Source organism: Diorhabda sublineata, chromosome 3, assembly GCF_026230105.1.
Source record: "Diorhabda sublineata isolate icDioSubl1.1 chromosome 3, icDioSubl1.1, whole genome shotgun sequence".
Taxonomy (NCBI): Eukaryota; Metazoa; Arthropoda; class Insecta; order Coleoptera; family Chrysomelidae; genus Diorhabda; species Diorhabda sublineata.
In genome coordinates this window covers 28,595,147-28,621,618 of record NC_079476.1, presented here as the reverse complement: position 1 = coordinate 28,621,618, position 26,472 = coordinate 28,595,147, and the positions used below count along the sequence as shown (strand labels likewise).

At 29.2% G+C, this 26,472-nt stretch overlaps 1 protein-coding gene across 1 annotated transcript in view; it reads right to left on the bottom strand.

The window, feature by feature from the left end:
* Positions 1-26,472, bottom strand: part of LOC130441164 (nuclear hormone receptor FTZ-F1) — a 346,279-nt gene that overhangs the window by 101,147 nt on the left and 218,660 nt on the right. The window contains 1 exon segment of the mRNA XM_056774726.1: positions 20,997-21,320. Coding sequence (XP_056630704.1) covers positions 20,997-21,320 — 324 coding nt within the window.

The window sequence follows — 26,472 nt, the reverse complement described above, 5'->3', positions numbered from 1 at the left end:
CAGGAAAAAGATACATAGAATTTTATAAATAACCTTTTTTAGCTTGCGATGGAGTCAATTTTTTAAAATAAAATATATTGAAGTTCCTTTAAAATTTGACAAATATCAGTTTTGGAAAATCCCGTTTTAATTGGAATGAATTGGTAAACGAAGGTTTTTGAGATATGAAATTTATACGTCAAAATGAAATATAGATTTGAAAAATATGGTTAAAGCCTGCAATATAATAACAACTTATGTTACAAATAGAAATAAATAAAAATATTTTTCACCAAACTTTTATTTTCCAAATGAACATTTTTTTCTGGATGTTTGGTAGCTCTTTATCTCCAATAGATGTATATATGTCTCTAAGGAATTTCATATAAACCTACTAAATACAATTCTAAGTACATAAAAAATTTAAATGAGCGATATTAGGGTTTATTATATTAGATCTTTTTCGACATGGTGTTTCCCGCTGTTTAAATGGCAAAAAATAATTTCACCGGTTATCAACTGTTATTGTACTAAATACCAAATAAATTCAAAGGCTAATAAAAGAAAAATAATTTATCTTTTAAATGCATCAAAGTAAAATTAATCTCAAACATTTGATATATATATAGTATTCACGTGGAAATTAGCTTATTTCATTTAAATAATATGAGCCTTTCTAATCAAACAGAATATTATAATTAACCCTACATCCTTTTCATGGTTTGAAAAGGATTTGACGTGATAAAGTACCTCAAAATACAAAACTATTGTCAGGAGATTGCAGGAATTTGAAAAGTATATAATAAATAATAAATTTGAAATATTTCTACGCCAATATTTTCTCAGTTTTAAAGGTTAAACACGAAGAAATTTTCTTAGTTTTCAAATAAATTTAGAATTTTCACATTTTCTTTTTTACTTACGTCTTACAACCAATACAACGTAATAAATTACGTTTCACGAACAACCCTCATGACAGTCCATATTGAATTTCATTTCTAACATAACCCGTTGGAGCAGATCCGGTACACCTGGCATTCATTGTTATTTTGTTCCCCAGTTAACAATAACATTTGCAAAAATGAACATTTATTTTCATTGTTGCTATGGTAATTGTGCTAAAATTGTTAAAAAGCAATTTATGCCTTATTTAAGAATGAAAAATGTCATAATAATCGAAAATCAAAAAAAAAAAAATTCTCAAGGAGGATACAACAAGAAACATTTTGTTAAAAGCTGTTGTTGAATTCAAACATTCTTTTTCAATTCTTTGAGATTTGAAGGTAAATTTTTTCTGTAAAATTAGCAATTAGTTTTAAAAATTTGAAAATTAATGAAATTTCAATGCTTTTTGATGTTTATTCGCAATAGAAAAGGCTATAACGCATCAAAAATATGTAGAAGTATGAGTATTATTTACCGTTAGGATGCTGTAACTGATTGGACCAAGAGTTTTTATTTTCTACGCGATCTAGACTCTTCACGAGGCTATACTCTTGCCTTAACTCGTTCCGCTCCTTGTCGGTTTTTCGGGTGCGAGTCAAGGGACGTGAATAAAGTATAATTAGGCGTTAGGCGTGGAAATTGAGTTGTGAAATATTTGTTAAACTTTGGTCGGCTCTCATTGAAATATCCGATATTTTGCCAACTGTCGAGACAGATCAGCATTTAAGCTGACAAGGCACCACTGACGTACTGAATATCAACCCCCAAACAAATCATTTGAAAAAGGCAGGATATACAAAAAAAACTTGATGTTTGGGTGCCGGTACGAATTTTAATTCAACGTATCTGAAATTTCTCAAAAGGTTAATATCAAACGGTGAACAATTGGTAATATATTATAATGTTGAACGCAAATGTGGTGATGTGACACAAAGAAATATGGAACTCGAAGGCGATGCTATAGAAAGCTGAAATCTGGTGTTAAACGATCGAGTCGGTACTATATTGTCAACAATTTACTATAAAAAGAAAGCGAAGCCATAAATATATTTTATGACTCACCAAAAATTAACTGAATTTGATTGGGAAATTTAATACACTAACCGTATAGCCTGGGTATTGCAACGGCTGCTTATCGTTTGTTACAGTCTTTACAAAACTTTATTGATGGAAACAAATTGGACAATATAGGAGATGTTGAAAATAATATCCAGTTTTCTGCCACTAAAGAACAGAAGTTCTACATCAATAAACTTATGAAATTACCCGAAAATTGGCAAAAGATCAATAATAACACACATGTACATATTGATTTATAATCAAAAATTAAATGGACAATAATTATTAGATTACTCTATATATCATATATGTGTTGTTAAAAAATTACTCTACTGAAATTTTATTGAAAATAAATTTCTATGGCTTTTATACAAGTTTGACAATAGGGAATATTATCATAAAATCATTATTTCTCCATTTAATTTGTTCTCAATTGTATGATGATGTAATGAACATTAAAGAATGCGAAATAAACGAGATAAATTCAAATTTGATAAACGCATAAACAATAGTCGTGAGGACAAATAAGATGTCCTGGTTCAAATCTGCAAAGATAGTTATTCCGACCGTTTGAAACCAAATTACAAGATTTTGGAGAGTAAAAAATGGAATATACAATTTTTCTAAAAATATTAATAAAACGATAAGTTACTTTGGAAACATTTAGGTGAAAGTCACTGAATTGAAAAATCATTCTACTCTTAAGTTTTTTGGTAGAAGAAATATTCTCGAAACTACAAAATTCTTCAGATTACTTCACAAATTAATGTAAATCGGTACCAATAAATGGCCTTTTAGTTCTTATGTATTTACATATAAATATAATTTTTTGAAACTCTTTCTATCACATTTGCTCATCATCGATCATTACCTACCTGATACATGATGATGATTAGATGCTAATTTCATGTAATTCTGTTGATGTTCTTTATTTACTATAGTCTAATAAACAAGTTCAAACAAACCTAACCTTCAAAAAATAGTATTTGGTTGTTCGCCAATACTTCATAAAGTAGAAATATTTTTGCTTTTCTTAAAAAGATACTTTAAAAGTAGGAAATAAACCTCCATTATTTATAATTTTAATTTGATATTTTCAGTGGGCAGTGGGAACATTGTTCAGTGAATTTTCTGCTCTTAAAGAATCTTTTTCAAAAAGTTAAAAAATATTTATACTTTAGGAGCTATAAGCGAAAGATCGAACACTATTTTTTTAGGTATTTCTTTATTTATAACTTTTGAAATTTTTAATTTGCTTATTAACTTTTCACGCCTAATGATGTAGACATCATTTAGGATTGGATGCGCTAATCCAAATAATTTTAGAAATAGTATATCGATTTACTGGAATAGGAACAAAAAATGTATGAATCTTCAGTTAACTAGACTGTTTAAAATGTTGAGTTGCGTTAGAAGGACTAATCTGTGATGAAATATAATAAGAATAATATTCTATGTTTTTTGTGAAAAATCCAGTTATTCTCCTTCAACGATTCAAGTATTGATTTACAAAAAGTGAAACCAATTGTAACAGATTTAACACATATCGCTATTCAACCACAGGTACATAATATTTAAATTTCTCTTTCTTATTACTTAGATCTTTTGATATATTTATGTTTCCATATCGTCTTCATTTTAGGTTTATTTTTAAAGACAGGTAAAAATTTGACGTTTCGACTTGTTCCTGACCTACACCATTAATACCAAAATAAACATAAAATCAAAATAGAAATCTGTTTTAACATAAATACATAGGATTATAGAACTAATTTTAAGCTAATACACAATGTTAACAAAAAACATTTTAGTTTCCTATTTAAAAAAATATAATGAGTAATGTAGGGAGAATATCTGAATATATGAAACAATTATTTCAATCACCTGATTTGTGACTGATAATTCAAGACCTTTCTCTATATCAAGATAAGTGATGATTGTTATGACTCAAATATCATCTGAGTTTTCATTTTGATTTGTTCTTGTATGTTTTTATGATAATTGGTTACTCTACAGAGAAATCATCGAATAACAGCAATTATACTAGTTTAGAGTACATTGCTATATTTTTTTCGGAAATTTGTACAGGTAACTATGGAGAAAGTGGAGTTTTAGGCTCATATTCCATCCCATATTTTTTAATTGATGCAAAAGCTTCTACAAGTTTATTTAATTTTATATTTTTATTTTCGAAAAAACTCTGCGTCACTGAGACGAAAGCTGTCAGAGCGTTTAGATCTAACTCAGTTATAAAATTTCTAGATTGAGTATCTTTTGCAACTTGTCTGTTTTGGGGGGAAGAAAAATGTCGGCTGGACTGTAAGGAAAGCAGTTCCCGCTTTTATCTATCAATACAAACAAACTTTTATATGATGCCCAGTTTTACTCTGGATTATATTTTTCTCCATATTTTCTCTCAACGGCCAGTTTACTCTCACCCAATGCTCTTGTTTAGCTCTACTGTCCCAAAGACATATAAAACAAGGAAACTTAAAATTTTTAATGTGGGCAATAGATACCCCAGTGTATTTATTTTCCTTACATAATATATAATTGTAGCCTACGTTTTGAGCTGTTAATGAATAAATTTTTTTTGATATACAAGTGTGAACAAAAGGCTTTCTTCAAAAAATAACGCCGTAATAATTTATCTCTTTCACGATAAAAACTTATTTTAGTGTCTGAGAAAAGCAAATTATTTTCTCCCAGTTTTAAAGCTAATAATTCTGAAGCATATTTAGATAGATTGAACCCTCTTTCAAGATGAACTCCCTTATTTCAACGATTAAAAAGAAATACCATTTTTAATTAAATTAAATAAATAATTAAACGTTTTATGCTAAAAGCACAAAATTAGAATAAATTCGGTCCGTCTCTGCAAACAGCAAACCTCAATTGGATTTCTCACTTTCACATCAGAGTGTGTTATGAAACCGCGTCGTGGATACGTACATACTTTGTCCACCGAAAACCGCTTCAAAATATCCTGATTAGTTAATAAAATGAAATCAATAAAACACAAAAATGTTAATAACTAGTAAAATAAAGTTAATTTTTGCCAATTATACCAAATCATTAATGCAAAATTTTTGGCAATACGAGTTCTTTTAAATCCAAAACATAAATAACGTTTGGTTAGCAAACCGAGCCGTTTTCTAAAATTGCTCAACGTTGTTGTAAGGTGTAGTATAATTGGTACATAGTTTGCTATTAAAACAATTCTAAAACCTACATAAATTCTTAGTCAAACACTTATTACTCAATACGTCGTTATAAACATTTACATTTGAGTTCTGTAATTTGAATAAACGGTTGAAATTAGGATTATAGTTCAAGATTTACCAAATTGAAGAAATTAAATAAAAAAAAGTGTAATTATAATTAGGGGTTAATGAAGATATCAACCATTTTTCATGAATCCATGGCCCTTGTAAAGTTTACCGCAAATAATGATCATTAAATTTGCAATTTTTCCACCATGCAAGACACCACATTCCCACCCTGTTTCGGTGCCAAAAATTTTCCAGCGCTTTAAACTTTGCAGAACCGACTGAGATAAATTCGGGAATCGGCACGTTTTAGAGTTAATTTCGAGCACATGTTCATGAACATCCACTTTCAACGGTAGAAACATCGTGAAAATAAAAAAATTAGCAAATAAAATAACAGTAAAAACTTAGAAGTTTGAATTCAAATTGAAGAATTAACAACAATGATTTCTATTTATATATTTTTTTCAAGTGGAAGGGAGAAAATTCTAAATTAAAAACATCCTTCATGATAGTGGGTGATATGTTATTTAATAGTTATCTATATGGGTGTTTTAGTGAACAACATTATTCTTAGAATATGCAGACGAGTGCGCTTCAATTCGTGAGGATTTTTAATTCCTTGAAATGCGGTAGCTCGGGACCTGGGTATTTCAGGTAAAGGAAAAGGTAGTCCGAGACATAATAGAACTCGTGACGGATTTATTAAAAGTATTATCTGGAATTTAGTACCTAATTCACTTTATGAAGTTCGAATAATCAAAAGTTAAAACCTAGTATTTCTAAATCCTTTGAATTGCATTTTAACATTTACCGAATTAACAATTGTGAGATGAATTTTTTAAAATTTGGGGAAGCTCTAATTTGTAACATAATATAATAATAATTGCTATTAGTTAGATAAGGTTAGGTTAAGTTGGTCAAATAAAATAACAGAATATGAATTTGTGAAACAGGTCACTTATAGAAACAAAATGTAATATTTTTTCATCGTTTTTTCATGTGTTTAGAATGTAAAATATTTTTTATTGATATACACGGTAAATATATATTTTAATTTTATTTTTCATTCATTCAAAATCCCGAGATGCATAATCATATGTCAAGGTTAGTTAGTTACTGAGATCTCTCAATTTCTCTCGCTGAAGCGTATGAGAAAAATATTTTGCGCCTTTTTTGGGAACTGTTATCAAATGATTTATAACTGCGGTTTATTGGTACTTCTGTAGTTTTCACAAAAAAACGCCACATAACCTTTTACCATGAGGGTTACTATACACCAATCGAAAAACATTAAAAACTATAATTTAGTGAATACATTTTCAACAGGAAATCTTGGAATATTGGAAGGATAGTGTTAAAAAAGTTGAATAAACGACGACTATAATTAAGTTACATTAAATAAAAAATGTATCATTTACCACATTCAATCAGAATGTTTTACAAATAATATAGCAGAAATTGGTTTGTATAAAACTAATTTAAAGAAATACAATTGAAAAGGAAAAAATAATATTTAAAGAAAATATTTTTACTCTGATTACCTTCCATCAGAAAAAATTGAAAAGAATTGAGTATATATATATATTAAATTAATCGTTGAAAATGAAGAAATAAAAATAAAAAAGTGAAACAACATGTAGAAAAGGTATTTATTTACTAATTGAATATTTTTTATTGGAAAATATCCAAAAAAAAAAAATTGTAGTATACCGAGTTACTGTGAAAAAAATCAGCAACTGATTCTAAATAATTCACACTTAATACATACAAAGACTGCTTTTTTTATTCAAAATCTTTTTATATTTTGTTTTGTTACTAGTGATCACAATAGTCCAGTCAAATGCAATTTTTAAAATAATAAACAAGACTACTCATTTTCATAAACTATATAATCTTCTAGTCAGCCGATTCTTGCTTAAAAGTATCATCCAACTCTTAAATATCTCACTTAATATCCAAGAACTATAATAAATTGTTATGAGAGTTGAACAAAACTGTCTTAAAGCACTTAAAAGTGTGTACAAACTCAATAGTTTTAGTTAGAAAGAAAAGAGGTACAGATATATAAAAGATTTGGAGCAGAACGATATCGCTATGAAGAAGAAAACTACAGAAAAAAACAGATAACCAAGCTTGCTTTCATTTGTATAAAGAAATCATACATATCAGTGACAAAATTTAAGTGGCACATGAACGCAATTACTAGAAGAAGAAAAAAATGTTTGTTTCTAATGAAAGTTTATTGTTGCCTTGTATCAATATCTTCAAAATATATATATATATGATAGGACCTATGATATTCAAATAGCCAATTTAGATAGCACAATATAGTTTCAACACCATGGAATAAGACTGGGCGTCAGTTTTTAGTTAAATCGATATATCGAAAGAAAGGTGGTATAAGAATTGTCCGCTAGGTCATCCTGTCTCGCCCCTCTAAAGTTACTGTAATGATGTTATTTAAAATCTACACCTGATAATATTGTTGACCTAAAAGTCAGCTTCAAGTAGAACTTTGCTATAATTTAAAGATCATGTTATTGTTTTTTAATTAAAAAAAAACGATCAGAATATTTGCTTGAATACCAAAAATTTTGTGCTGAACAAAATTGTTAAGTTTTCAAGTTTAGAAATATGTTCAGTAGATATAAATAGCACTCGTTATGTTAATGACAGAAATATCAGTTTACTAAAATTATAAATTAAACGTTTATGCAATTGGTCTAATTTCATCGACACGCTTTTGAGAATAGAACGTAATGAAAAGAGCAGTTGTGTTTTGTATTATACAATCTACCACTCGGCATTTGAAATCGTGAGTTGTACCGAAAGGAAAATAAAAGTGGAATTTAAAGACTTAATAGACATTTGTAAATGTTAAAAATATATCATCATTTTCTGCATCGTTAGTTTCATTATTTCCTAGAGTTAGATTTTGTTCGATAAACGATTTTGACTAACACAAAGTAAAGTTTGCGGAGTGGGAAATATTGTTACACACTGTAAAAATTAATTGTACGACTAATAACAAGATGATACATATTGGCCAAATTTATAATGTATATAAATAATATAATTGTTACATTCAATGAGGTTTCATTTGTATAATATATGTTTCTACCCTCTCTTCGAAACTCTGCTACTTCTTTCAGATATTTTCTGCGTCATAAAATAATTTTTTCTTTTTCAAAAAGTATACCCCTTTTTCTCTAAACACCTGTTACTCTCACGCAAATGTCGTAAAAAAGCAGAATGAAAAATATATTGAATAAAAGACAGACAAGTTGGGCGAACTGGCTAATTAAAAAAAAACGTCCTAATCATATGAAAATTCATTTCTCTGGATAATTTGAAGATATAGATCGTCACTAGCTGCCCTTTTTATATGCTACAATATAAAAGGTTTCTGATACACGACCGAGAGCTATTTTTATTGGGACACCCGGAATATAGTCCAGCTTAAAACGGCATATAAAAAGATTTATGATTTTGGTTATGAGGGACTAAACTTTTATGAAGGTAAAAGAGATGGTCAAGAAAATATAAATACAAATATGTATTTATATGAATAAGTGAAATTATTTTACCTGATGCTGCTCCTTTCCGATGTAAAGCATCAAGTTTTGCGACAGATGAGCAGTATTCTCAGACAGTTATTGAAATCTCATATAAAAGTGAATATTCAAAAGATTTTCGTAATTGGTACTTAATGTATTTACAGTAGAATGATGATAGAAAACAACCAAGAATGTAAACTATAAAAATGAAACTGCACAACCAATCGCATAGTGAAGATAGAAGAATAGAATAGAAATGAATTGGTTACTTTGGAGACTAGAAATTTTGATAAAAACTTTACCCAGACACCCATTCTTGGTGTAGTGGAAAGTAGCATGACACAAGCACACTTAATTGGGACATCTGCCTGTTTAATGAATCAACTTAAACAGGTGCGAAATTCGACTGGTGACTGGCCTTCGAACCGGACATGATCATCTAAGATGTCGTCGTCTCGATCCGAAATGCCGCGTGAGCATGGAGGAGGAAGAAAGTGCAGTCCATATCATAGGTTAGTGTCCTGCAGTCACACGTACGTGGCGTGGTTCAAACATTTGGGCAAGTCTTACAGTTTGCCTGGTGACATTGCAACGTTCAAGTCATTGTGTCCTGTTAGCTTTACACAAGACATCAGCCTTTGGTATTTTTAAATAGGACACGAGACGGGCCTATCAAAAACTATTAATAGATGGTAATGAGAACTATATTCTAATCAAGTAATTTATTTCTATAAAGAACGCTTTCTTTAAGTTAACCCTCTTACCCTTTCAAATAACAAATATCCACTTTATATTACTATAGGGTTGTTCATTTATCACGTAAGGCTTGAGGGCGAGGAGGGTGTGTAAAAAATTACGAGGGGTTGTAGGAGAACATCACCTGTATTAATCTTTTTGTTGATTTAACGCATATGAAGAGTTCTTTTCGATGTGTCCTTGCGGATCACTTTGTGACACCTAATCCCATTTTGCAGTCTTCCAGTGGCCTATGTATTACAAAGCCTGAAGACCACACACGAAGGCTTTAAAAATTTGTTTTATGATGTTCACTGATCTAGAATGAGCGTGATCAGTTTGTGGAAAGGATGTGCCAGTAATCGGAAGTGTACTTGCTTACACAACGATCAAACGCTAAATGAAAAGAGATTATCTGCGTAGTGCGCGAAAATGATGATGCCGACTCGCTTGATGAGAACAACTTAGATCTTCTGCAAAGCATAGTAGCAATTACTGACTCGCTAGATGCTTATCTTGTTGTTACTTGTTAGTATTGAATCGCTATTCAATTGTCAGAAGACAATATCCATTAAATATATTCATGAACCAGTATTTAATTACATCTTTTAATTATTTTTATGCCAATTAGAAATAAACTGTAGCATTGTGTATTTAGACATTTTTAGCACGGTGCTTTTCCAGAATTGAATAAGATTATATCTGTATTCAAAAATATTTGGTACTAAAAAAATACACGTGATTTTGGGTAGAGGAGAAGTATAGTCTAAAACATCAACACGTACCACCAGAAAGGCCGGGGGTTGAAAAGATGCTGGCTAATTATTGAAAAGTAATGTTTGCGTACATATCATTAGCCTTTCGTTCACATATCAACTTTGTAAGCATCGGCATTTACCATTCTTATGAACCAATTGTATGAATATATACGCCAAAAATTTTATTTTCTAATGTTTCTAGTTAATTGAAGTATAGTTTTTGGAAAAATGTTCACTTCATTTTTATATAATAATGTTTGTAACGTTTTTAACATTCAAAAGATATATTATCACGAAAATATCTAGTCGTGTAATTTAAACTTTGCACTGTAATCGTTTGTCGTATTTAAATTAGACAGATCCTGAATTTTTAAAAATGACTCAGCATTCAAGCTAGAAAGTTACGAAAAAATTGGAAAAAAATCTTGAAGTGAAATAGCAAAAAAACAGCAAAGATAACAAAATGTAGTCAGACTGATAATGTAATGAAAAGATTTCTAATAATTAAATATTATCCATTCATAAATATGTATAAATATTGTGAAATTATTGAATGACATCTGAAGGATATCGTTTATAGTTGAATACGTCCTAGCGTACGATTTATTCGTTTAAAAAAATTTTCAATAGATAATTCGCGATCACGAACCATTGAGCTATCCAGTCTGGTCTACATTTGAAACCTCATTTGACTAAAAGCTCAAATAAATGTACAATCAAGTTCATTTCATTAATTATATTATACTAGAATGTAAAAAAAAGCAAAATGCTCATTTCCCCGTCAGAACTGAACGCGCGACTATTGGACAGCAACGCATTTTTGTTAGAAATCTTTAAGCGACAAAATTGATGAATTAATCACAATTAATTTAATTAATGATATATTATAATATTTAGTAATAAATAGGAATTCAAATTAATTGTTTTCACATTCTCTACTTCAGCGCGCCATATTTGGGTAAAATTATAAATTTGTTTCTAGTACCGCAATCTAATAGTGAACTGTGAAATTTGATTTAAAATTTCTAAAACATTATGTTTAATACAAAATTAATTTACAGATATTTTTGAAAGTATTGCTAATTTTGTTATTGAATCATATTTTATTTGGAAGTTTTATATAAATAGACAGAGTAAGATAAATAAGGTGTGATAAAATATACAAAATTTTACAAAAAAATCACTCACCGTTGTATTGTAATTATCTCACAAGACAGGTTTTAAATTTGTCTATTTGAGGTAACTAATTAATGTTCAACCAGTCAACCAGTTTTAGTTTTAATAGACTCCAAACATAATTTTTAGTCTATTTCTATTTTAAGTGTACTTATAATTAATGCTCTTTCAATTATAAATTACATTGAATTGAAATTACAAGTAAAAATATAAGAATAAGTAATTACATACATGTACAGATTATAATATATATAGGAATATCAACAATACGTTGTACAAATAATAAAATCAAACAATAGAATCAAAATCGATCAAAATCAAAATAAGCGCTTAGGAGTATGTAGAGTTAACAAAAATGAGAAATTTTACATAATTAATTACACATTATAAGAAAAGTGGATAATATAAAAATTGGTCTATCCATACAAGTGATAAATTTTGATCCTAACTGACAAAAACGACGTTTTCATGTATTTGAATACAAAGTTTTATCATCAATTTCAAAACGGTCTTCTTTTGAGCCAGTATAATCATGCCAATGGTTAATGCAATTCGTTCCGGCTCGTGGTGTGTCCCCCGCAGATTTTTGAGAACAGGAAAAAGTCACAGGGTGCTAAATATGGGAAATACGGTGTTAAATGTTTGGCGTTTGGCCAAAAAATCTGCACACAAATCTGGTCGTTCAAAACGAATTGCTTCGCTGTATTTCTTATTGCCCTTTCGATCCTCTAGAATAAGTTTATGGCTGACCACGGACCACGGTAATTGAAGAAAATGATGAGCATCACCTTTATTTTCAACAGACTTTGACGTGGTTTTTTCGGTTGCATTTTTGTGTGGTACGATTTTAGCATTGACACGTTTATTACTCAAATAGAACATTGAGTCGGTCCATGAGAGATATTGAGAGCCTCTGCTATCTCTCGGATGTCGACACGACTTCTAACTTTTGATGTTATCATCATTAACGAAGGTGGATAGGCGACTTCACGACCTTCACTGTGCGTGCCCGATAAAGTAGACTCCCCAGCTGACAAACACACACATTGAAATATAGCGTTCAAACATTCACGAACATCAGAAAAGGTTCTACCAATTTAGGAAAGTAAAAAAGTTTTTCGATTCGATTTACGTGAGCCAGTTCGAAACAAATTTGATCAGACCATGTATATGCGCAAATAAATAAATAATTTTATAAATAGAGTTACGGCCAAACATCATGAAGGTCTTTTGTTTACAATTCACACTACACTCTAGAGAAGTAGAGCGGGGATCCGGACCTTCATTTTAATTTATCACTTCGAAGTATTGACATTTATATTGGTAGATTGGTTATTAGATTTAAATTCTTATGTTCTAGAAAATTTTCTAAATATTGTAAATCAAATATGTCTTTCATCAATCAACAGCCACTTATTGTGCCTGGCAGCGGGAGTATTTTCTTCTTCTTCTTCAGAACTTTATATTTGAGCGTCAGAGTATCGTTGTTTTAGTTTGGTATGGGTACCTATTTCTGTCAAATTATTCCAAATTTTATAGTTATTTTAACAGAATAACTGTTACCATTACTAATACTGAACATCAAACTGTTAATTTATTTTTTTGAAACAATCTAAAACTTATATTATCTAAATTTAAGTTCTAATGACCCAAATTATTTAAATAATTAGCTACAGTTTGTTATCTATTACTTTGTTATTATTTTACAACAATATTCAGCAAGTTTTAATTAGCTAATGGGTATAGAGCTGCAAAATAAATATTTACAGCCGTTAGTTGCCGTACAGATGACCTATATTTTTAATGTCCCATTAAATCACGAGATATTAAAATAATAAAACCGTGGATGGAAAAGGTTTACAGAAAATTCTTCAAGAAAAAACTATTATTTATCAATCATAAAATCGCTCAATTCAATTGCGTTATTGGAACAATTTAAAATAAAAAACATCTAGATGATAGATTGTATTTTTTCTACGAGATGTTGAACCCCAACACTGTTTAATCGACAATATATTTAACAAATACTTTGTTTGATTTTTTATTTTATACGTAGATTTACGTCAGAGCAGCGTGGAAAATATTAGAAATTTATTTCTTATTTAGCAATAATTAGTCCAATTTTAAAAAGATTTTTGACATTTTATGATTTGTTAATGCAATTTTTTTTGGTATTGATGACCTCTTAGTCTATTTTCTAAATACTGAGATGTCTTTCCTATGTAAACAGCGACACAATTAGTACTAGACACTTGATATACAATATTTAGTATTTCTTTTGTTTTTTAGTGTTTTAGATTTTAATTTAGTGAAATATTTGGATAATGTATTGTCATTTGAATTTAAAAATTCAAAAACAAAAACGAAACATCAAAACATAAAACAAGGTCTTCCCAACAATTAATTAAGTGTACTAATTGTGACGCTGTTTACATAGGAAAGACATCTCAGTATTTAGAAAATAGACTAAGAGGTCATCAATACCAAAAAAAAATAGAACTGCAATAACAAACCATGAGATATTAAAAAAACATAAATTCAATTATAAAGATTTAAAAATTCATATTCATAAGAACGAAAAAGCTATAAATTATAAAAGAGGACTAAATAATTTAAGTAAAATTTATAGCTCTATTTTGTAAATTCTAATAAAACTACAAATAATTCAATTAATTATTACTACATATTTGAGATGTAAGGACTAATGAAAAAATTAATTTTTCTGATTAGAACAAAGTTCTTTTTTATTATTTTATATTATTATTATATTATTTTTAAAACAGAAGAGATACGATCCGAGAATAATGAGTTAACAAGTACCTTAAGAAATAGACTTTAGTTCAGATACTCCATAAACAATATTCTCTGCTTTAAATATAAAAAATGATTTTATATTTTTTTTATTAATAAAAAAGACAACAACTTCATTTATACACAGATTTATAATAAAATTGTTATATTGAATTCATTCACATTCCATTTTTACAAATGGAGTTACAAACTTGATGGAGAGATATTTTTTATTTGGTTGAAAATTTTTTATATTGATTTATTTTGGACAGCTCTGATATAGCATTTGTTGTTTCCTCTGCTAGCTGGGTTTGAGACGCTTTCAAATTGGATTGTTTTGTATGTGGGGTACAGCAAGTATCTCATTGAATTGAGACATGGAAAAAGCAGATTACGTGTGAGGAGAGAGGTGGGTTCGATGGCGGCATTATTCCCTTTCGTGTTGCATTATTCCCTGTCGTCGACCATTTGGTTAATGAACGAGTTCACCAGGGATCAATAATTTAAATAGATAATGAAAGAAAATGTATGTTTTCTCTTTTTGTGTGTGACGGATGGAAAATTGTGGCAGTCTAGGTAAATATGTGATCTATTGATCAATATAAATACGTAAATTGTCAGTGTCAATATCATATTTTAAAGACTTAAAGAAAAGTCGAAACGTCAATTTTATTATTACAAAAACTAATTTTAAAACAGAAGAGACCTAAAATCAAGAACATTTAGAAACACAAACATATATATATATATATATATATAACAAAAGGTCTAAGTCTAAGAAATAAGAAATTAAAGAAAAATATATAGAAGATATATATAGACTAACTTTAATATATTTTTCGAGCTTTCAAATATTTATGTATTCATCGTCTAGAAAATAATTAATGCGGTGGCTTTAAATTGTATTAATTCTTGTGAAAACATGAAATTTATGGGATTCAAAATGACGTGCTATAGAAAATATTGATTAATTGGTATGTTCGAAATTCTGTTGAATAGCTCCCTCTCGAAAGTTTCTATGTTATAAAATTGAATTCATTAAGTTCTTTCTTCAGTCTTTACAGTATATGTTTAGATTTCTGCTTTTGGTGTTCGTATTGCTTATACTAATTCATTGCCAATACTTTTGAACAATTCATTTCAAGTTCACGCGATATGTGTGAATGTTTTCAAGATGTTTAAATATTTTCTTGAAGCTGTCAAATAAAATAACGCTACAGTTTCTTAACCTTATAAAGACTGAAATCAATATCTTGTATTAGAATTTTTATGAATTTTTTTGTTGTGACCAGATTTATAGTTTTCTCAATTTTTATGTTTTTGTGTAAATACATCAAGAATTTGTCTAGGTGGGGCAAACCATAGCACTAGGTGGGACTTAGCCCCACCTGCATCCCCGTAGCTACGGGTCTACGTAACGATACGATTATACTTTTACTTATGAGCCATTACTAATTCATAATGCAATCTAGCTTTACCTGTAAGGAATCTTGTGGTCGTGTACTTATTATTAGCAACTTAACATTATATACTTCTAAGAAAATCCATTCTTGAAGATGAAGATTCAAGTTTTAATATTGAATTAAATTTTATAGTTTTTGACTTCTATTCGGGTTCCTAATCCTCTCGAATTAGTCAGGAGTTTCCGGTAATAATGAGTAATAATGGTTAATCTCCCACGATGATTTTTATAAAAATGATACTATCGTGACTTTCCTTGGTGTATTGAAATAGGCCGAAACTTTAATATTTTTTTCTTAATTTTAATTCCAATTTTCAATCAATTGGGAAAACCATAAATTTGGTCACAGCAAAAACGTTGTAAAAACTCTAACACAAGATATTAAATTATTTATTATATTAATTTCAGTTTTTAAAAGGTTAATAAACTGTAGCGTTTTAGGGAATGAAGTGGAAGCTATTTTATTTGACAACTTCAAGAAAATATTTGAAAATTTTCAGTCAAAAGGTATAAGAAGTGATAAATTAGAAAAATTTGTATATGCTTAGATAGGAAAAAAATTCATAATATAATGTACTTGATTAAACATAAAACATTTTTCCTTATCATATGGACAGGGACTTCCCTAACAACTATGGAATTATTTCAATAAATATGATATTAGTTATAAAGGACATAATACATTATATTATTATCCAAATATTTCATTAAATTATAATTATGACGTTGTCTACATAGAGCAGATATATCAGTACTTAGAAAATAGACTAAAAATTCATCAATAGGATAAAAAAATAAAACTGCATTAACGAACCATGAAATATCAAAAAAAACATAAATTCAATTATAAAAATTCAAAAATTCTTGAAACGGAATCTAATACACGAAAAAGAAAATGTTTTGAAATGGTTCACATTCATAAGACCGTAAATGATACAAAAGATCTAAATAATTTAAGTAAAATTTATAGCTCTATTTTGTAAATTCGAATAAAACTACAAATAATTTAATATTTCATATGTAAGAACTAAGGAAACATTCATTTTTCTTATTAAAACAAATTTCCATTTTGATTTTATTCTTATTTTCATATTCATGATGTAGATGATCTATTAATAAACAAATTGTCAATGTCAATATTATGTTTTGAAAAAGACTTAAATAAGTCTAAACGTCAATTTTTATCTTTCTTTTAAAAATTATTTAAAAAAATTAATATTAAAACAGAAGAGACCTAAAATCAAGAACATTCTGAAGAAAAAAACATATATAAAAGGTCTAAGGGAACTAAGTTAAAAATCGAACCAAGTGTAAAATTTGTGTATTTTAGGATGTGTATTTAGGATTTAGGATATAATTTTTATAGTATGTCCTAAAATACTGGATTTTTAGTGAGAACGCATATACATTTTGATGTATCCATCCCTTCTTCGACTAGAAGCTGCTCCACTGGTGAGCATAGATTGTTTCTACGTGACAATGTGACATCTGGACGAGCACTGGATGTTTGTGTTCAAATTGGAATTGTCTGGGTGAAATATTAATGTATACGTTAATAAAGTTATTTGCGCAGCCCGGTACAAAATGTGCGTCTGCTGGCAATTGTTAACCACCCATGTAATAGACAATTTCCTAAGAAAAACTCAACTTATACTAGCTTAAAGTAATAAGAGAAGTCTTACACTTTTCTGATTTGAGTCATTAGTCGAAATTCACCAGTATATTAAAGGAATTAGGAATATCTTATGTTTTTTTCAATCTTAATCTTAAATTTAAGCGAACTCCTAATTAAAAAAATAATAAATTCGTTTTCTATTGGCATTGACCCCAATACATATTGATGTATGCTAATATTTTAAGTAGGTTATTTTTGATGTAGTAATAAGTTCTGTTTCATGTTTTTTGAATAGTAAATACCAACTAGATGAAGTAATAGTTTTTCAGGGACTACATAACCATATAGGGAAGTTAAGTTTAATACACGAAGGCTGCTTTTCGATGTTCAAGTTTTGATAATCTATAAATATGAACTGTGTTCAGATAAAAATTTTATTACCAAAAGATTTGTACTTAATTTTTTCAAAGTCACCATAAAAGTTGAGGCATTTGTCAAAACGAAAGACCAGACTTCCTACACCTTCTGCCAAGAAGTTTGCCGGGTAGATCATTCTCTTAGTGGACAGAGAAGCGTCATCCACTTAACCGTTCCTTCATTATCGCTGTTCTCTTGTCTTGTAAAACAAGCCTGTTTCGTCTTTAAATATCGTAGCTACTGGTTTATTGTCATCAAACTCTGTTGCTGTTCTTTTCTTGATTTGTTGGAATCTTATCACCAGTGATAATAGTCGTTAAAAAATGTTTCCCTTATTGTTATATATTAGAGCTGACATATTCGTTTTATTTTGTCACTCTTGTTCGACGGGTACTACAGCTCGGTGATCATAATTTTATACATGGAAGATAGTGAAATTTTTGGAAATTCTAAGAAGAATCGTGTTGACAATCAAACTTGTAGCGTTGGTCATAAACACTGGGAGATTCTGATACATTAATTTCTAAAAGAACTGGGAAAAGGGCTTTGAAAGACAGAAGGTATTTATTTTGCTGTTACGACGTACGTGGCGTAAAAAGAATCTGTAGGTAATCATTTACTGCTATAATAATCAAGCATATTCTGAAATGGATTGCAATAAGTACGAAATTCTAAGAATCATAGCTTGAATACTATCTCTAACGATAAAAAGAGTAAAGAACTATTCAGACACAACAAAAATGTTTATTTAACTAATCAATTATTTTCGATACCTACATCTCCTCGATTATGGTTTCAATAATTTTTATTAAATTGCAATCAAGTAAATAAACCGATACATTTTTGAAAATTTTAGACAGTCCATGTAAAAATAATGGTATCATTATCGCATAGATAGATAAATGTATTTATAAATTTTTGATAACATATGTGCTTGAAAACTAGGTCAATTATTTGATTGTAAAACAATTTTTAAAGCAAAATACAACTGCAATATTATTTAAGTTGAGAGAGTAGAGGCAAATTGAAAAACCCTATTCAACAATTAAATTAACCAATTTAATTTGGAAGAATTATTATAAGGTTTTAATCCCTTGGAAGACATTAATTTTCATAAATATATATTCAATATTTAGATTAAGTGTCTCTCAAAATTGTTGGTAAAATTCATTGAAGTAGATAAGTCTGAATTTTACAAATATTCATAAATCATGATGTCACAATTCCGAACAAAATTCCTACCGAAACAGGCAGGATAGTAATTAAAAAATAAGATGTTTGTTTTGCATAAGTTAGTCTATAAGTTAGACACCCTGAAAGCCGTGAAACAGTGCTTGTGACAAATAAGTCGGGGATGATAATTCAACCGGAAAAGAATCTCCAGGCTACAACCAAGTCAAACTATACCCATCCGCCACGTCCTATAACTTATTCTCAGAATTGTCAGTAACTTCAACAATTGCCAGTTTCGATGGGGATTAAATTCTCTATCCATCTAATTATGGATTTATTTCATTGTTATGATTACAACTTATTTTTGTGGAAGCGAATTTCCTACCATAATCTTCTCTTCATTCTCTTTCTTTTTGTAAATAGAAGAGAGTTAAAAAGACTCATAAATAAATAGTACACATATTTGTTTCATATTAATTGGAAGTTTCTGAACAGTCGATGATATTCTGATAAAGTGCAGAAAAACAAAATTAAAAATTTTGTATATTTTACCGGTTTAAATGAGAAATCAATAACGATGATTGAATAAGTAAATGGGAAATTTTTAACCAATTGACAAAGGAAAATATATTGAAAATATAATTTAGTAATTAAAGGTGGTTTTAATTAAAATAAAATTGATAATTAGGACTTCGCTATTATTTTATTATTTTTGTTTTTATGACACCTTCCCTTATCAGACAAAAAAGTAAATATTTACTATAATGTAACAAAGAGGATTTACTTTAATTATTTTAGGAAAAACTTGCAATTTGAAATATTTTTAATCATTAATTTCTGTTACATTATCTAATCTACTTTTAGTTATATTTACGCAATGATGCGGCTATTTATGAAATTATTTTTTTTTTGTTAATTTCTAATCAAAATTTAATTCCAATACTTTGCTTTATCAAGGAAATAGTAGGTATTGCACCATATTACATACGTTAGATTTTCTTCAAGGAATAAAACGAAGGGCCTACTTATAATTCAATATATTCATAGGTATGGAAGTATCTTTAATTTGAATTTTGTTTCAGAATTGTTTGAAAAATTATTTATTTGCTTTGTAAATGTAATATACTTTACGTTGAACATAAATTGATGCCATGAAAACTTCTCTTCTAACGATAAACATTAAATTGGATATTTTTATATCAAAGGATAATCAAATGTATGGCTTCTTCTTAACTTGATATGGTCGTTAATTCGAACAGCTGTAATCTGAACTTCAACGAAACAAATATGATTCCTGATCGGTCTATATAATGATTGGATACTAATTAGGTATAAGTAGTATGTCAATAGTTTTCAGATAAAATTGTGAACAATATTATGTTCGCGTTTTCTGATTAATTTTAGACTGCGATTCCTCGAACATATCTAATGAAATAATTTAATCTAATATAATATGTTTTAATAATCTATAATATAGATTTATGAAGAAAGCCTTATTTTGGTTGCTATATATTTATGAATAACAGTTTTACTCAAGAATCCTGTTTTATAATAGTTACTCCCTATTAGAGAGATAAAATTTGACGTCAAATTTAAAAATTTGAAAATTATTAAAAAACTAATTTTAAAACAGAACAGACCTAAAATGAAGAACATTTAGGAACATAAACGTATTAAAAGTTGTAAGAAATAAGAAATTAAAGAAATGAATGATAATTAGGTTAATACTTCACATATTTTTTCATTTTATCTAAAAAACTATAATTTGCCACTACTTATACACGGGCTCATTATTCACAATTATCTTTAATGGGTACTGCATATTGTATGCAAAACATTCATCAATTAATGAAGATTGCTGCATAGGAAAGAAATATATTAGTTTCAACAAACTAATTGATTTGGATTAACCGCTTATTTGGATTTTTGAAAACTATTTTTTGTTTAATCATTATTTTTCTCATCAATAAATGTTATTGTTTTATAATATACAGATATTGGTACTAGGCGAATGTCGACTTATCAATTAAGAACGTAAATTTAAGAAAAAAAACTTACCTTCCAATTTCATACCAACTTCGAGACATTTCTGAAATCTGCAGAATGGACATCGTTTCCTTTGCGTTTTGTCAATGTGACAACTCCTTTCCGCGACACACGTATATACTTTCTTATTTTGAACGGTTCTTTTGAAAAATCCTTTGCATGATTCACATGTGAGCAGCCCGTAGTGATATCCCGAAACTTTGTCTCCACACACAGGACACAGTTCCTCGATACCATCCTTGGTATCAGAAATGTCTCCAACACCGGTAATTGAAGTAGCTGCACCCGCTATCTGATACCCAGCACCCATATCAATCCCAGATAGTGTGTTGACTCCTGAAGAAAACAAATAAGAGGTGTCAATATTATTCATAGACTGAGACATCATCATAGATTGTTGGTGATGATGCATGCCCATTTGTTGGCAACTACTGTAAGGGGTTGATACGGGGGGTGAGTTATATTGCGGTGGTAAAGGGCTGGAAACTTGGGGGTTCATTTGGGAATCACTCGAGTTCGCGTTAAATGGGGACATGTTCAAAGACAACAACGTGGAGTGGTTCTCCATTTCGAGTAACATTTCACACTTCAGGTATACTGGAACGTCATAGTAAATACACAAAAAACACTTGCACAGTTATATCCAAATAAGAGTGAGGTATAATCCAAAAAGTGGCACACACACACGCGCGCGTTCTCAAGTGAAATCGAAACCGATTTGTTGTGATTATGAAAGAGTGTCGAGCGAACGGTGCGTTAACAGAACGTGAATTGGCAAACCTTAAATGAAAACTGACTGACTAACTGACCAAAGATCCGAATGCGCCGGGTATACAAAACCCGCCGAACGAACGAAGTCGATCGAGTCTGTGTCTACCGTTCGTGTCGCTGCTGCTAACACAGGGCCACAAATGATTAGGAGTCCATGCAATAAGTGAAAGTGAGTTCGGGACCAGTGACCTACTTTCCAATGAACCAGGTCTATGTTAGAGCTGTGGTGGTGTAGTCATACGTACATATACACTTACATCACACTCCGTCGACGTTGTCAGATCTTGATTATTTTCCCCAAAGCAACGGAACTATATCGAGTTTATGTTTTAAGGCAAAAATATTTTCATAAGGAGAATTATGAGTTAATAGGTACAGAGAACGATAATTATTATGTATATACATTGGATAATAAGTAATATAAATATGATTAGTGGGTGCTATTATTGAGTATATTTATTTATTATATTTACTTATGGAATAAATAATTACATAATAATTGTATTTATTAGAATGAGCTGATGAAGATATTTTTTTTATTCAACTATTATTTGCTAAAATACTGAGGTATATATTTTGATAGTGAGGCTGAGGAAGTAATAAAAAATTCATGTATGCAAAGAGGCATAACGTTTAGTAAATTACCAAACCACTGTGTTGTTTACTGCATTCATCACAATTCATTATTAATGAATAGACGGATACTAAGACTAAGCAACCAAAAAAGTAAATTTGCAAATATTTAGTAATCAAAAATAAAATTTACTTTCTTAATTAATGTTATCTACATAATAAAAATACTTAATTAGTACAAGAAGATAAAAATGTTGAGTAAAATTTATTTGCAAATATATTATAGTATTAAATCACAATTTACTTAATCGTTATTCATGTTGTTCCAATGGATGATTGTTATATATTGCTATATATTGGAGAAAATCATTTTATAATTGATGTAACACAGACAAAAAATATATTTTTACACCATAAATAGAAATCGTCTAGAATAAAATATGGAGTTATACTCAAAGATTTCTTAGAATTTTAGATTAGTTGCATAACAATAATAATATTTTTTTGTGCTTTTCAATAGTTTTATTAATATCTTTCAATTATTAGTGGCTTTTTCAATAGATAATTTTTTTATCTATTTTCAGCACATATCAAAATATTTTGATAAAGACCGAAATTAAGTCTAAAATTCAAAAAGATTTAAAAATCCTTTGAAAATTCAAAGAAAACTTTCATCGCAGCCATTAATCAACAAAACAATAAAAGACATAGGAAAAATTAATAAGCCAAAAAAATATCAAAATACATTATTCCTATTATTTATAAAAAAGGCGATATTAAGTTTTTCAAATTGATATACTATATATTAAAAATATATTCAAGTAATCTAATACAATTTTACATCGAAAATGAGATGAGATTCACTCCCAACTATTTATAAAATGTCATTAAAGTTTTTATAGATTTCTTTGCGATTATTTGTAGACAATAACACCCCGATTATAAATTGTACGAATTCATTTAATTAAACTACAAAAAAGTACATCCAAAATGTCATTCAGCATCCCATAAAAAAATCGTCCTTGACGATAATCTCAAGTTTCTGTCCGTATGTCCACAAATAAATACATATTGTTATTAAATTCCACCTTCACCTACTTACTTCAATATTCAGTAAACGTTTCGTCGGCAACATCGCTTACACTATCTGAGAATTAAAGTTGGAAGGGAACCGTAGTGGGACTAGGTGGGGATGTCCTACTGACCCACATACACTCGGCGCATCATGTGGCTAGCGAGACGCAGGACAGGACGATAGGAAGCCGTGGGAGAAGACAGGCGAGTAACCCTTTACCTTCCGCACTTCTCCCTTAGTTTACCCGTTTATTTTGACGAACACGTGTTCGCGAAGAAATGAGAACGGCACGCAGCAGGAACGAGTCACATTTTACTGTTTTTATACTGAATTTCATAGTAAATAGAGTATAGAAATAGTTTGTTTCTTGAATTTTAGTACAGAATAAAATAATTCTTATGTTCTACTAAAATTTATATTCAAATAATGAGCATATTAAAATTTTTTGTAGGACAAAATTATGTCGACACGTTAAACAAAAATCTATTTACTGAAATGAATAAAAAATCTAGTAGTTTTTCAAATTTTTTATACAGAAATATGCATACTAAGACAGAAATACAAGTGGAGCTCAAAGTCCACAACTCTGTATATGTTACAGGCTGTTTCCATTATAATAGAAGGCTACCACAGGTGTCTGAATTTTTTTATTACTTAATTAATTATATATTTTTCAAAATATTTATGAAAACCAATGGAATTACTAAATAATCACATTTTCACTGCTATTTATTATCAATTGGCAACTTCCTTAGTTGAATTTGGTGTTCAGTGATACAAGAAATGGTCTATTCGCAAAGTGATAAATACAAAAATATTTCATTTCACAAAAATATATGCCTTATTTTAAGAAACAGTCAAGATATCGCAAAACATTGATTTGATAAGCAACAAATGTTCCCAAACACCTAGAAAATCTGCTCGAAATCATTCTGCTATTGTTAGGTTTTCTGCTGAAATCACCGAGACGATTCTTAATGAAGAATTGGATGGGTGGATTAAATTGAGTTAAGCGCATTTGACTAAGTCTATCTCGTTCTACTTTTATTCAATAATAAATCTTTCTCTGGGCTGCTTAGAATTCATTCCCTCCTGTTGAGAAGGAAGGACATTTTGGAGTGGATCAATCATGACCGCCATCTACCTGATATCTTATTTGAAAATTATTCAATAAATAAAGTAACTGTAAATTACTTTGTTATTGCTTCAAATCCACCACGCAGGCATTCGTTAAACATTACTTATTACGCATTAGTTTCGTATATATTATTTCGTTTCTAATTATATAAATTGTCACTTGATATTAAAAAAGCTTTCCAAAGTATCCATCTGAAAAGCAGAACTGGATCGTCAAGAGTAATTATTATCGACGTTAGCGGTTGTCAAATGAAATATTCCCTTTCTTTATTAGATATTTTTTCCACAAATCATTGTCAAATTCCAATATAACTTTGCCCATATTATCAATTACTACCGCATTTACAGAAGTTGAATGATTATAATATTTGCATGGTTTTGCTTTAATGGTACTCCAAACCATTTATATAGCATTAAATTAAATTATAACTTTTATTGATTATAAAACTAATTTTTGTGGAAATTTTTTAGGGAATATTTATGTTCTTAATTTCCGTAAATATTCATATCTCATCTATTTTGAAACTGATTTTGTAAATTTTGATTATTATTCAGGAATAAGATGCGTTATCCATAACAATGATTAAATCTGAAATAATGTTTGGTAAGATCATTTTTCATAAAATACCGCGGACATTTGACTTTTGACATTCCTTCAAATAAGAATCATGTTTTACCTAAGAAGTACAAGCAAAGAAGTTAGCACCCGTACAAAAGCAAGTTCACTATCGAACAAAACTAAATGTACACAATTTTAACATTCATATTCGTATAAATCTAGATGTATCATGATATTGGTTCAATAAAACTGCTTCTAATTTCCCATTTTCCACATTCGTATCATATATAGTTGTTACACTTACCTCTAATCTGAAGAGAAAGAGATATTTTCTGCTGTTCTTTGATCTCATTGACGTAACAAATTAGGCATACAGTACTATTCAATATTCTATTGTTGAGTAGTAGAAAATACCAAGTTAAGCTTGAACAAACATTTTCAAACAAAGATCATAACAGTTAACAGCTTCAATGGGACCAAACTAAAAAACAAAGACATCTTTTTTCCAGAACCATACTAAAACTCAACGAAATAGGATAGAGAAAAATCAATCGTATTGATTTTGAATCATTCGAAGACTTTCTTGAAACAATTTCAGTTTTACGGCTCAACATGACCAAGGAGGGTAGTTGGAGATTCTGCCGTAAAACATTTGTCTTTGACCTACTCTCCTTTCACGCCCTATATCAACCACCTGAAATTTTCATAACTAAAGTGACCACACCTAACTCGTCCTTTTCCAAATTTTTATAATTCAAGCAGACAAAAATATAGTAAATCACTTGAGAATTCATTACTATAAAAAGATGTAATTTATTCATTTATCAACAATTATTTGTAAGTAAATTGATATTATTAATATTAAAATTGGTAATTGAGTATCTTGTACCGGATAAAACATCAAAATTATATAATAATAGAAGAATAATACATCTTTAAATTAATTATTCATAAAAGGTAGCTTGATTCTAGTTAATTGTGGTTGGGAGAAATAAGCACCGAATCAAACGGAAAGTATACGCAGATTCCTTTGCTTCACCCCTGACCCGTTTATAAATATAAATAATTTTTTTACCATACGTCACATTGTAATCTATTATGTATAGAAACTGACGTGTTGAGTCGTGCATATTTTAGTATTGCAACAGCCGCAAAACCTGAGGCAGGCTTCTAATTCTGCAAATCTATGTTGTTCCGTAAACAAGAACGCTAATAACAATTCTTCGAGATTAGAAATCATCGATGATGGAAATATGTTTTACGATATGGGTCAGTAACGAAACACAGGTATCCCTCATATTTATAGTTAGGGGAATACCACAATTGCTAATACTGAGATCTGTTTCAATCACTAAACAGAGACTTTATTGAAA